The 13,383-nt window shown below is 50.8% G+C and overlaps 2 protein-coding genes across 2 annotated transcripts in view; one reads left to right on the forward strand and one right to left on the reverse strand.

The window, feature by feature from the left end:
* Window positions 1–2,032: 2,032 nt before the first annotated feature.
* On the reverse strand, window positions 2,033–7,338 carry GINS3 (GINS complex subunit 3). The gene is made up of 3 exons (XM_081336043.1): window positions 7,102–7,338; window positions 6,234–6,464; window positions 2,033–3,394 (listed from the first exon to the last, which is right to left on the reverse strand). Exons 1-3 carry the CDS (start codon window positions 7,282–7,284, stop codon window positions 3,164–3,166), a joined length of 645 nt encoding a protein of 214 aa, XP_081192169.1. The 5' UTR covers window positions 7,285–7,338; the 3' UTR covers window positions 2,033–3,163.
* A 1,579-nt stretch (window positions 7,339–8,917) lies between these two features.
* The window catches only part of HYDIN (HYDIN axonemal central pair apparatus protein), a 350,217-nt gene continuing 345,751 nt past the window's right edge, over window positions 8,918–13,383 (forward strand). The window contains exons 1-2 of the mRNA XM_081335684.1: window positions 8,918–9,093; window positions 9,825–9,956. Of these exons, the coding sequence (XP_081191810.1) occupies window positions 9,837–9,956 (120 nt within the window). The 5' untranslated portion in view covers window positions 8,918–9,093; window positions 9,825–9,836. The remainder of the gene's footprint in view (window positions 9,094–9,824; window positions 9,957–13,383) is intronic.

Raw genomic sequence — 13,383 nt, forward strand, 5'->3', positions numbered from 1 at the left:
AGCCAACATGTTACGTCTGCAATCGTGTGGGACATGCCACCCACGATTGTCCCCAATGATTTCCAGCGCCCGCCACGTATCAGCCCAGAGGAACAGATTCCAGAGGAGGCAGAGGTAGAGGCGGACGACAAGGTCATGGTCGTGGTCCCAGGCGTGATCCTCAAGCTCCGCTTGCCACATTGGTTGTAACCAACGATCCACAGCCTCAAACAGAGTACGAGAGATGCCTGGAACTCCGCCTCCACCTCGTGTAGGTTGTCCCAGTTCCTGCTTCGGCAAACGGACGTGATGTGTCCGGTCTTGCCGCACGCCTGGCACTTTGCTGACTTGAATTGGCAGGTAGACCAGGGGTGATTGCCTCCGCAGCTTGAACACTGGGTAGCGTTGCCGCTTTTTGGCTGTCCTCCTCAACCTTGTTTGTCCTTAGGTAGAGCTCTAGCTGCCCCACAAACGCCTCCCAATCTTCCAGCTGCTCGCTGTTGAATAGGGGAAGCTGGCCGAGCTGTGCCATGGTGGGTTGACCGGGGTTGTCCTGCTCCGACGCCGATGTGGGTTGACCAGGGTTGTCCTGCTCTGACGCCGGGGTTGTCCTGCTCCAACGCCGATGAACTTCAGTGTGACCGGGGTAGGGACACTTACCAACTTGCAGTGGGGTTGTGTGCGCCGGAGGACATCGAGTCTGCCTCCTATAAAGACCTGCTGGTCACCCTAAATCAGCATTTCCGTCCTGACATGTCTGAGATTGCATGGTGGTACAAATTCGAAAAGAGGGACCAGCGGCCGGGCGAATCAGCTAAAAAATACATAGCTGCACTCCGGCAGGCAGCCCACCAGTGCAACTTCAAAAATCTCAAAGTAAGGCTGAGGAACCGCATTGTTCGTGGGCTGCGAGACAAGAAGCTGTGGCAGAAGTTGTTTGCCAGAGTGAAGCTAACGCTGTGGGATGTCCAAGAAGAGTTCCTAGCCTGGGACGTCGCAGAGGGGCCGGAGCAGAAGGAGACTCACAGCAGAAGAACAGGGTAGAACAATGGCTAATGACCCTCTTTTACCGGTCTACTGTAGAGAGCGTCCTCTCGTACTGTATTGTGGTTTGGTATGCTGGTCTGACAGCTGTGGATAGGAAAGCATTACAGAGGGTGGTGAGCACAGCACAAGACATTGTGGGCTGTCCCCTGACACCACTGGATGACATCGCCAGGACTCACTGCCTTGGAAGAGTGAGGAAAATTCTCAGGGATGACTCACACCCTGGACGGTATCTCTTTACTCTCCTACCATTGGGTAGGAGATACAGGAGTATAGCCAGCCGTACCAAACAAGCTGAATAACAGCTTTTATCCATGGGCTGTTAGGCTTTTGAATGGGATATAATTTTATAAACTTTATGTATGATTGACTTGCGAGGCTGGTGTGTTGTGCAATTAGCTCACATGGTGTAATAAGATGGAGGGTTTGTGTCACTGTGAGTTAGGGGTGGGGGCACGAAGGGAGGCTCAGCCAATCTCAATGTATACATGGTTGTACTTTGACAATAAAGGTTCATTCATTCATCCGGCACTCGTTGCCTACCTCCCTTTCCTGGGCGGGGGTCACCCAGCAGATCCATTGGGCTGGTGAGAGGTCCCTTTAGAGAGCAGCTGCTGCCGCCGCCTCCCCTCCCATCTCCCGGTGGGCTTCAGGGGAAGCGTGGGACTTCAGGGGCAACTCCGAAGGGAGCCCGACCCTAAACGGGGCAGACCCCTTTCCTGAGGCTGTAGCTTGCAGGAGGGCTGGCCTGCTCAGCAGAGGCTCTGGCGGGCTGCTCCCAGGGGGGGATCCCGGGGCTGCCCTGTGTGGCTCCCTGGCCACGTGCACCTCAGACGGGGCCAGCCCAGGAAAGGGACTTCCTGGCTGTGCTTCTTCCAGGGGGCGGGGCACCCAGGCGCAGGGCCAATCAGGAGCTCCGTGAGGGGGCATGTCCGCATGAGAGAGAAAGTGTGTTTTGGCTGTTTTGGGTTGATAAATAATACACAAAGAAACAATTGATTTGTCTTTTTCATATTTAATAAGTCTTAAAATGTTCCATACATTTTTCACATGGTCTATTATGTGATTTATAATCTGTAGGATTGGTGCTCCTTGGCTCAGACTCAAGTTTACAAATGTTCCATCTCAAGCCCATGCTCCACGGTTCTATACATTGTATGGGGCCTCTCTTGAGGAACCACCAGTTTCCCACAGTATCTGCTTGGCTGGCTTGTTCTAACAGGGTTGGCACACACCAGGTTCCCTCAATCAAACAATGCCATTTGTCTGATGCCTGGAAGTGCCTTTTCTCTGTGGCAATCCCTGCCCTCTGGCATGAAATCCCTCCCCAAGATCTGAATGGCTCCCACGCTGCTGCTCTTTTGAAGAGCCTTAAAGACCGGCCTTTGGCAAGGACAACTGATGTCCCTTTCTTCTTTGCTGATCCTCTCTGGGTTTATCATCTTTACCATCATCATTTTGTCTGATGCTATGTTTTTGTGAGTTTTGTACTGACTTTTGTTTTTAAGTATTTTTAACAATGGTCAACTGCCCAAAGTTGCATATATATTTAATGATGATGATGGCATTGACAAAAAAGTACTCTGTATTAAACCCCAAGAGGCAGCTCTTTAACAGAAAGAACTGTCTGCCCTGAGACCCAGGAGGTGGTCCCGGAAATGCAGCTCAGAGCCTTTCTTTTGAGAGCCTGCATTTCTCATCATCTTTGTGAGTGCTAAGACACACCTTAAAGACCGGCCTTTGGCAAGGACAACTGCCCAACACACTCCTTGGACCTGTTCTGATGGTCCTAGGAAAGGCCACTATACTGGCAAGAAACGGGAAACTGGTACTAAAAAAGGATAGCTATCTGCTTACATTTCCATTGTTTGCTACAGAAAACTTGCTGGACAATAGCTAATTATTCCATGCATTTCTAGAGTCTTTCTTTAAATTATTAAACCAAAGATCTAATAGAAACATTGAAATGTTGTTTCCCAATGCGATTTTTTGCCACTGCTGTATCTATTCCTTCAGAACCAGAACATTATTTGGATCCAACCTCAAACTACCACTAGAAACAATTTTAATTGGATATGTGAACCCAAGCATAAATCCACAAGTGTTTGCTACAAGGCCTCACCCAGTGTTTGTGATCTCAGCTGTCCATGTCAGTGAATTTTCTCTTTTTGTAATTCTGGATGAGGCTAGATACTGTGATCTGGGAGGCCTTTCCCATTTCCCAGCACTGGAACGCATGGAGTCCCTTCTGGCCAGTCTGAAATAAGGCCCGCTCCAACTCATCCAGTCTGGCCACCAACGCAGACGTGTCCTCATTGAAAGTATTCTGGGAAGAGTCCATGATGTGACGGAAACGGCCAATAAATGTCTATCAACAGAAATAGACCTATTTAGCATGGAAAAAGTTGGCTTGGATCCTTGCAAAGAAAAGATTGGTAACATCTGCAACAAATGCAATCACTCTTATGTAGAGACTTCACAGCGACCACCTGATTCTAGGATACAAAACATCTGTTTCTGTGCCAGGCTACATTTTAATCATGAAATTGTTTAACCTGGGAATGGGAAGATGGAGCAGCTCCAGATGAGGGACAGCCTCACAGGGGTCTTAAAATTTCTATTCCCAGCGAAAGTAGGCAGTGTCACTTAACATTAGGAATAAGTCCAACGTAGCTGTAGTCCAGAAAATGCCTCATCCTGTCCTAGCAGTCATCCTCATTACCATACTAGGTGAGGCCTTTGGGAGCTGGAGTACAGCAGCATTCACATTCAAAGGCTGCCAGAATGAAATGAAAGATCCAAGTGCCCTTGAAATGGATTCTATGCATCTCACTCAGCAGCAATGCCCAAATGACATCATTGCTGAACCAAGCCTGCAATCATAACTCAGAACTGATAACCACCCTACTCCTATCCCAAGGATCAGTTCAAAGCCCTTCTGGAATGGAAAGTTTTATACTCACAATAACAAGCATCAAAATAATATTTCAGATGGCTTTAATACAAGAGATTGCCATCTGGGCAACTACTAAATGGTTGCAGTGAGATAAGAAAATGGTATTTTGCTACCATTTTATATTTTCCAGATATCTATAACCTGGACCTGAGAACATAAAACTTGCATTCATTGAAGTAGAATTTTTGTTAAATCCCAAATAGGGTTTTAATGTTTTTATATATGCTTAAAAGAGAAATTTAATTTCATACTTGCAAATACTGTATAAAATGATAAGAGCTTTTAAATAATGTCCATTAAATTTAAGTTTGCTAAACTGAGTTTTGTTAAATAAGGGTTTCCTGTATCACTCTACTGAAAATTATGGCTATTTTTTTCTGCTTATATTTGGGCTTGCCCCTCTCGTTAGTAGTGCCTTCTTATTACTAAAAAGCCATTATAATTATGCCTTTTGGGCTAAAAACATGCTCTTGCAGTCTTCTGTTTAATAGCACAAATATCAGCCTCCAGTAGTAAAATGTAATAAACAAATGTATATGCCCCAATAAAAACACTTTTAATATTTTCATTACAAATATTCTAGTAAAAAATGTTTAAAAATATTTTTTCTTTGGGTAAGAAAATATAACATGAATGAAGGTGAACATACGTGTCCCAGGTTAATGTTGCATGAACCAGTCTGGGTGGGCCATTGGTACCAGAGGTTGTCTTCTGAGGTTTTGGACTCATGCTGGAGCCCATCCTCAGGGAACATAGTGTGTTTTGGGCTATTCTGTGTGGTATTTATATGATGCCTGTTGTGCATAGTTTTTTAGAGGTGGACTGGACTGTTCATGGCTATTAAGTTGTTGGCTGTTGTTTCCTTGTGCTAACAAGCCCTCACCTCCTAAGAACTTGATAAGCTGGTGGTAAACCAGCCGTCCTGTGACTGACAAAGGGTCCATTTCCCAGGCTTCACTCACTTCCCTGGCTGTTTTTGTGGCTGCTCATCCAACAATCTTAGTACTGTGTTTTCCCGAAAACCCAGTCTTATGGTTTTTTTGCCTCCAAAAGCGGCACCAGGTCTTATTTTTGGGGGGGTGTCTTTTCCACTCACCTCGTTCGTGGTGGTGGCACTAATAGCCCTGCCCACCCGGCCCACTTCTTCTGTGGCCGAAGGAGCGTCATTCTGCAGCTGAGAATGGAGTTTGGGACGGCATTTCGCCATCAAGAGGCCTTTCTGAAAGCTTTCCAGAAGCTTGCAGCTGAGAACCGAGTTACAGATTGAATCCAGAGTTTGGTTCTTGGCTGCACAGGCCTTCTGGAAAGGTCTGTGAAATACAGGCCTGATCTCCATTCTCAGCTGCAGGATGAAGTTGCTCCTTCGGCTGCAGGTGGGCCAGCAAGGCAAGTGTCGACCCATGGGAGGCCTGGCTGCTATGGTAAGCTCCAACCACGCCCTAGCTTGATTTGTAGACGTGCGCCTCGCCCTAAAATTAGGGCTTATTTTTGAGGTAGGGCTTATATTGGGCCCACTCCCAAAAATCAAGCTGGGGCTTATTTTGGGGGTAGGTCTTACTTTCAGGGAAACACGGTAACTGCAAAATTGAATGTATGTCCTTGTTCATTGCAACAAGGTCAGACAAGGAGAAACAAACTCAATGGTAGCTCACATTTCAAAGAACAAGGATAGAGGTCCTTTTAGCAGAGTGGGTGTGTTCTAGTCCCCTCTATGTTGTCACAAGTGTGAGGAAGCATGCCTTCCCTCTCATGGCTCCCACCCTCTGGAACAGCCTACCCCCAGAGACAGCAACAGCACAGTGCTTTTATAGGCCTCTAAGCAGTTTGGAGAGTCAGTATATTGCCCCCAACAATTTCGGTCCTCATTTTACCGATCTTGGAAGGCTGGAAGGCTGGATCAACCTTGACTCGAACTGCCAAACTGCTGGCAGCCAGCAGTAGCCTGCAGTACTGCATTCTAACCACTGTGCCACCGGGCTCTGGTGACAATGCTCAACAAGATAAAAACAATGCCCTCTCTCTTGGGATTCCTAAAAACCCTTACGTCCTAGCTTTGTTGTCAAGCCTAGGATTACAGTCATATATTCTCAGGGCTCTGGTCTGGTTTGTTACTGTTATGAATGGGCTTGTGGTACTGTACATTTTCAACTTTTTTTATTTATTAGGGAACTAGAGTCTACTAGAATGGGTGGCTATAACGAATTTCAAATAATAATGAAGAATTATAAGCTGTAACAAACAGACCTTTTACCTGTAGTATAGACTGAGCTAATTCAGTATTTTCAGGATTGTCAAAATTGAGTAACTGGGACCCAAATCCATAGTAATATGGCCCCAATTTATGCAGGTCAACCACACTGGCATCAGCATTAAACACTGTCCGCCAGCTCTCCTTGTAAACCTTTGGTAGCTCCACAGAAATAATCCTTCGCTTGTCATACAAGCCTTTGGCCAACCAGAGAGGGATTTCCAACTTTGAACCCTACATAATTGGAAAGAACACAAAAAAGGTAAACCACAAAACCACAACTGAATACCCCTAATGCTACTCCGAGTACCCCTGAAAGTAAAGAAATTCAATAGGGATCGCCCAAGTGCAAGACATCGGATTTTCCACATCGCTCCTCGCTTTAACTGTTTATCTATAGCAAGCAGTCGCGACTGCTCTTGCGAGGGAAAGAAGCTGCGATTGAGTGGCGGAGGCAGACCCAAAGCCAGCTGCGTTTCTGAGACGGGGCGGGCCTCGTTCAGCCAAGGCGAAACCTACAAAGCCAAGAAAGGCTTCGAAACCCATGGTTCCCCGCCCCCCGGCGATCGGGATGCCAGCACTCCGCCTCCTCGGGCGGAGGCGTTCCAGAGCATTTGGGGCAGCCATTCTTTGGCCTCCCTGCCAGCGAGGCTGCTGGACACAGACGAGGCCTGGCCTGAAGCACCGCCGGCTATAATCCAACAGGCCACGCCAGGCCACTCGGGCCCGGAGCCGCCGTCGCCCGTCTAAAGGAAGCCCCAGAGCAGCCTCGAGACCAGCCAGCCAAGGGTTCCCAACTTCCGGGCAGACGCTACTTCCGCCGCGCGGGCGCCGGGAGCTGTAGACCGCAGCAGGACGGGGTAGCTCTCACCTCCGGGAGCGCCTTGCCGGGCGCAGCGGCCGTGGCGGCCCTGGCTAGGACGCCAGCCAAGCGAGGCCAGGCAACCTCGGCCCGACCCGGCAGCCGCTCCTGCGACATAAGGATGTCGGCCAGCGAAAGGAAGTTCTCCTCGGGACCGAGCGCGGCCTCCACCGGCGCGTAGGCCTGCGCCATGACGCCTCCCGAGCCGTCACGGCGGCCAGCGTTTCCTCAGCCCTTGCGCCTGCGCGTAGGATCCAGCGCCTACCGCCTTTCCATTGGCTGCGAAGGGCGGAGGCGGATCCACGGCCGCCGGCCCGGGCGCGCGCGTCGGAGCCCCACCCACCCGCGGAGGGGGCCAGGTGGCGCGGCTCTTCGGGTGAGCTGTTGCTCGGGGCTCCCCGCGGGCGGGGCTCCCAAGGGGCACGTGGGCGGTTTCCACGTTGGCAACTTTCAGATTTCAACTCCCAGAATTCCTCAGCCAGCATGGTTTTGCGTAATGGCTGGTGGGATATGAATGCCACAAGTTTTAAAAGTGGCTAAGGTTGGCGAACGCTGCCCAATGGGCAGGCCGCTCTTCGCCTCGGCCGCGTCCGCAGTTACGTGACAGGGCGCACCGGGTAGATGCGTCGGGCTCCGAGACCCAAATCATTGCCCTCGGACATGTTGCGATGCAATCTGTTTTACGTGAGCCGCCAGAGTGCCTTTTGCCCGTTAAAAGGAAGGCAGGAAATTCATTACTGTTAACATCTGAATTGCTCTTCCTCTGAATAGGAATTGATCTTTTTTCTCCTATGGGATCGACTATTTTTAACCTAAAAAAATTAATTGCTGAAATTTTAAAAACAACCATGGTTTGCAGAAATCACTCGGACCTTCCCATATTTGATGTGTTCTTATCTCTTAAATATTGGACTATAAATATAAAACTCATCCAATTTAGAGCCCTATAATCCCCTACTCACTACTTCCGTTCTAACTTGCACAGGCTCCAATCATTCAACTAACTATATTCAAGCTAACTATTCTGGCACTGATGTTATCTACTTTAGGTAATGACACCTCTGCATAAAAACAACCGAGCTCAGAGGATCTCAAGGATCTCTAAGTAGATTCATCTAATGATGCTATAGAACAGTCCACATTTGGACATCTTTTCTACTACCGGTATAACTAGTCTTGCAAACTCAATGCTTCACCAAAATCAGAGAACGACGCTGGAAACCTCACCAAGCCAAACCAGGAACTGGAGTGGAACCGCAATCATTTTATGTCAAAGCCAAAGCTGCGGTGGCTCGTGCCCTCTTCAATGCAGGCGAGGAGCGCACAGCCCACACAGCCCACACGCTTCTTCTAAGGCAGGCTCTGCAACCGTTAAGACTTGCGGACTTCAACTCCCAGAATTCCTCAGCCAGCTTAACTGCCCGGGGAATTCTGGAACTGAAATCTACAAATCTAAAAGTTGCGAAGTCTGGAGACCCCTGTTCTAAACGCGTTCTAAGTAAAGGAGGGGGATATCACTGAAAGACGCTCGGAGACACCGAGTCAGTCCCAGAGCTGAGACTGCTCCGCCAGACCGGGACCGCGGCGACCTGGAATCCAGAGGGGGAGGCGGGAGCCGTCGGGGCACGTGAGCCGAGCAGCTCAGCCTTGCCTGCCGAGCCGCTGTCCAGGGAACTGAGGAGGAGGAGGGGGAGCAGGCGCGGTCACGAGATCGTTGCGAGACCGTGCGCGCGGCACGCTTCCAGTCGGGGGTGGGGCGTGCGACCGTTGCCATAGCGACGCGGCAGTGAGTTGCCGGGACAACGGGCGGCGTCGAGGAGCCGAGTGCGGGGCTTCGGAGCGTTGAGCGGGCGCGCTTGGCCGGGCCGCGTTCCCTCGGACTCCTCCCCGTCGGCGGAGAGCCGAAAGCGTCGCCGGCGCAGCTTCGAACGGAGCTCCAGGGAAGCCGCCGCCGGGGACCTTCCGGGAGACGTTTCAGGGATCGCCTCGTCGATCCGCTTGGTGGGTCCTGGGCTGCCCCCCCACCCCTACCCTCCCCCCCCGACGTGCGGGAAGCGCAACCCGGAGCGCCCAGGAAGGCTCGGCCGTTGGTAGGCGAAGCGGCGAGCGGGCGGGTTTGTGCTAACGTCGGGAGCGGTTAGGACTTCCTCCCCGCCTGCAGCTCCAGGTTTTTACAGCCGGGAACCCTGAAATGCCAGTTTACGCAAAGGCCTTTGCCCCAGCGGGGGTTGGAGGGGGGGGATCGGCAGGTAGAGTCCGCGGGAACTTCCGCGCAATTCTTCCCGCTTTGGGCTGGAGGGAACCTGAGGGGCATCTGACCGCTTGGCAGGGACCGATCCTTCCCATAACCTCACTGCGATCTGCCCTGTTTGAGCTGCCTGGGTGCCCTGCTCTGCAAAGGGCCTTTGGGGACACCCGACCTGTCAGCCGCCGGCAAGGGGAGGCAGCCCTGGAAGGCAACCCGGGAAGGCAAAGAAGGCTGGCTCGGTCTGGGAGGAGAGCCAGTAGCCCAAAAGGAAGAACCTGGGAGAGATCCTGGCTGCTTTGTTATTGCAAACAGGGAGAGGTTACAAGGGGGAAAAATAATACTTCCAGGATAGAAATCGGATTTTAAGATGTTTTTTTTACCCCTTTTCCAGGATCTATTTCTCATTGACAGTCCAAATAATACTTCGCATTTCAGATAATTCCCCTTCCCAACCCCGTTTTAAAGAAGCACATTCTTCTTTCAGAGGCTAACAAAGATGCTAACGGATCGAGCCCGGAAATCACTGCTTCCTTTGAAGTTACCAGAAGGATTTCAGAGCAAAGTGGTTGCACCTCGCAATGCAAAGTTGTTTATAGAAGAAAAAAAGGATGTTCTGGTATGTTCCTTTTTAGGGGTCACAGCCTTTGGGGATGGATGGGCACATGCAGATATTTGAAAATGTGTCATGGGGTAAAGGAAAACTTCTTTGGGTTGTCCTTGACACCTGGTGACTGTATGGCCTCAACTGTATTGTTTTCTTAACTGCATTAATGGTTTGCTATTGCCTTCTGCTTGGCTGATTTTTGACTTCCCAGCATTACAACAATACTTTATTAAACTTGCACGTCAGCCAGCAAAGAAATTACAATAAAATTAATAAATTACAAAAAAATGATAGCAAGGATGATGACTAGAGGGTTTCCACACTTCCTTGCTGAAGGCCTGGGTGATGGTCTGGTCACCAACCTTGGGATTTCTTGATGGTTTCCTATCAGTGTCTGAAAACACTCATTTCCCAGAAAGTAAACTGGAACGATAAGCAAAGGAATCCAAGAGCCAGTTTGGTCTAATAAAGCACCATGCCAGAAACCAGGAAGCTGTGTGTTCTAGTCCAGCAGTCCCCAACCCCCGGTCCGTGGACCAATACTGGGCTGCGACATGCCAGCAACCGATTCACACAAACAAGCAAAGCCCCATCCACAGAATACAGGCAGCACACAAAACCACGCACCCTCCGGTCTGCGGAAAAACATCTCTCCTTAGAACAGGTCCCTGGTGCCCAAAAGGTTGGGGACCTCTGTTCTTGTCAAAACCCATTCCTATTTTATTTTATTTCATTTCTATTTCATCCCACCTTTTCCTGGGTTTTGCCATGCTTCTAAGGGGGAGGGGGGATGTGCCTGCAGGACTATTGCTTTCACTTCCTCCTTTCACTACAATGTAATCTTTTATTTTGGTTATTGGGTCTGTATCCTGTTTCTTGCATTCTCTCTCTCTCTCTGAACTCTATCTTTTAAACTGTCAGTTAAGAACAAAGAAGGAAATAAGTAATGTAACCTCAATGCCTGGTTTATGTCTACGCTCCCAGAGAAAGGTGTGAAGAAGCCACTGACACTCGCTGCGTGAGCTGGAGACTGGCCATTGTTATCTCCCCAGTTCCCACAACGGACTTAACACCATGTGGCTATCCCACATCGGGAAGTCGATCTATGGGGTGGGGTCCTGCTTGGGGACACTATAATCTACTGCGTTGCGCAAGAAAATCTCAGATCCTGTCTATTATGCCTGCTATCCAGTGGCGTAGCGTGGGGGGTGCAGGGGGGGCGGGCCGCACCGGGCGCAACATCTGGGGGGGCGCGCTCGCACTGAGCTGCTCAGGGAGCCCCAAGGGCTGCACAGAGTCGGCTTGGCTCCGCTCTCGAGCTGCTCTTTCTTGCAAAGCGAAACGGGTCCGGCAGGTGAGATGGGCGGCCACATAAACTGAATAAAATAAATAGAAGCGCCCAACTCTCCGCCCAGGGCCCGCAGGCGCCCCGGCAGGCTTGGCCGAGCGAAGACGGACCCGCCGGCCGGCTGGCCTAGCTTCGTGCGCATGCGTGGCTTTATTTAGCGGGGCTCACGTGCGAGCTTGAATGCAGCGGCTCTTGCAGGTCGGAGCCCCGCCCAGCCGCCCTCGAGAGGGACCCGGAAGCATCCCGCATGCGCGCGACTCTTCTTGGAAAGTCTACGCCGCTGCGGGGCGCGTCTTTTCGGCGGTGCCATGACGTCACCGGGTTAGGGGGCGCAAATTGCCCCGGGTGCTGACAACCCACGCTACGCCACTGCTGCTATCACCTACTCTTAATAAAAGTTCCTGCTTGGAAGAAATTGTTTCCAAGCGTTCTACTTTCTTAAGATGTGGGCTTGAAGTGGGTCCTGACATTAGACAGGATCTGCAATAATAGTGAACCTGGAAGGAAGATCTTTACCCAGGGACTTTGCAAAAACTACAATGTCAGACACCGAGGCAGGGAAAAAGTAACCCACTGCAGAAGGGGAGCCTTCCGTCCAGCCGGTGCCATGCCAGCTGTCGGGATCTGAGATGCCCTACTCCTCGGAAGAAGTGGGAGATACACGCAGCCACAAACCTCGGTGGTCAATGGGCATTGGGAAAAAAGACAAGTGGGAGAAGAGATCAAGGAAGGTGACCCTGAGACGTGGCAGCCACCAACCAGGATGGAAGCAAGAAATGGAGAAGAGGAAGGAGAGGAAGGCAGATTGCACGCAGCACTCGAATTTGATCCTAGAGAAAGCTATTGACCTGATGAGGAAAACCCTCAGTGCTCTTGGGGATGAGAAACCTGAACCCTGTAGCCACTCGATTACCTTGGACCGCAGCTAGAGAGACACTGGAGGGGAATCGGACGCTGAAGTCCCGGGGACATCCGCTGAGGCAGCAGCCACCGTTTCGACAGCCCCCATTCCCCGCCAACCCACAACTGCCGATTGAGATGGGAGACAACACTGTCGGTGGCGAAAGTACCGGTCCATCCAAAGGATGGACACAAAATTCAGGGGGGAGTCACAGCATTTGGGGTTGTTCCTAACCAAGGTCCTGAGCTACATGGAAGACTAAGGACGAGACATCCCTAGCGACAGCCCAGATCCGTATCGTGCAATCTGCTCTGGACGGGGCGGCCGCAGACTGGATGGTGAACCTGCATGATTCCAATGCCCCAGAGCTCCACACCTTCAACCACTTCATGTCCTCTCTAAGAAGGCGATTCAAGGACCCCCTGGCAGACCATAAAGCCTGTGAGAGAATCAAAATGGTGAGGCAGGGCAGACGCCCAGTAGCCGCATACACACAAGAATTCCGGACCATCGCCAACAAGCTGACCTGGCTGGAAGACATCCTCCTTAGCCATTTCAAACACAGTCTAAACTACGACCTGTATGATGCTTGCCTGCCTAGAGGAGACCCACGCCGACTTGATGAATGGTACGTCCTAACGGAGGAAGCAGAAATCGATCTACTGAAGAGACAACACTGAGGAAAACCGTGGGGCTGTTCGCCTCCTGAGCCGTCGAGTGAACCAGCAAAATCACCGACCACGGCCAAGAAATCAACAGGCTGTTTCAAATGCTAGAGAGAGGGACATTGCTCCTTAGAGTGTCGCTCCAAAGTCCCTCCACACAACTCATACTGATCACTTGCCAGAAAATCGGGGAAGTCCCAAGCCAAGCCATGAGAACCCGCCATGAGGGCTGTAGAGTCCACACTGTCTGCCACGCATGGGCAGGTAACTCCGGCCTACACCGCAGGGGTGGCAGATACCTCGGACAACAACTCAGAAGGTGAACCCCTGGTAAGTGGACCCATCGCACCCATCCTCAAGACAGTGACTATATTAGCCCCCTCCATGCCCGAAGCTGTCAAAGTAAAAGCCTTAATAGACTCCGGCTGCACCCGCTGCCTCATTAGCCTGATGCTAATGGGGAACTTGGCATCCCAGTGAGGAGGCTGAGATAGCTGATCTCATTCAGCCAGTTAGATGGGTGCA

The sequence above is a fragment of the Vipera berus genome (assembly GCF_964194415.1).
Source record: "Vipera berus genome assembly, chromosome: 10".
Lineage (NCBI taxonomy): Eukaryota > Metazoa > Chordata > Lepidosauria > Squamata > Viperidae > Vipera > Vipera berus.

Coding starts and splice junctions, on each gene's coding strand:
- GINS3 (XM_081336043.1), bottom strand. CDS start 7,284: ATGGCGCAGGCCTACGCGCCGGTGGAGGCCGCGCTCGGTCCCGAGGAG. Junction 6,465..7,101: donor CCGGCAAGGCGCTCCCGGAG/GTGAGAGCTACC, acceptor CCAATTATGTAG/GGTTCAAAGTTGGAAATCCC. Junction 3,395..6,233: donor TAGCTCAGTCTATACTACAG/GTAAAAGGTCTG, acceptor TTCTGTTGATAG/ACATTTATTGGCCGTTTCCG.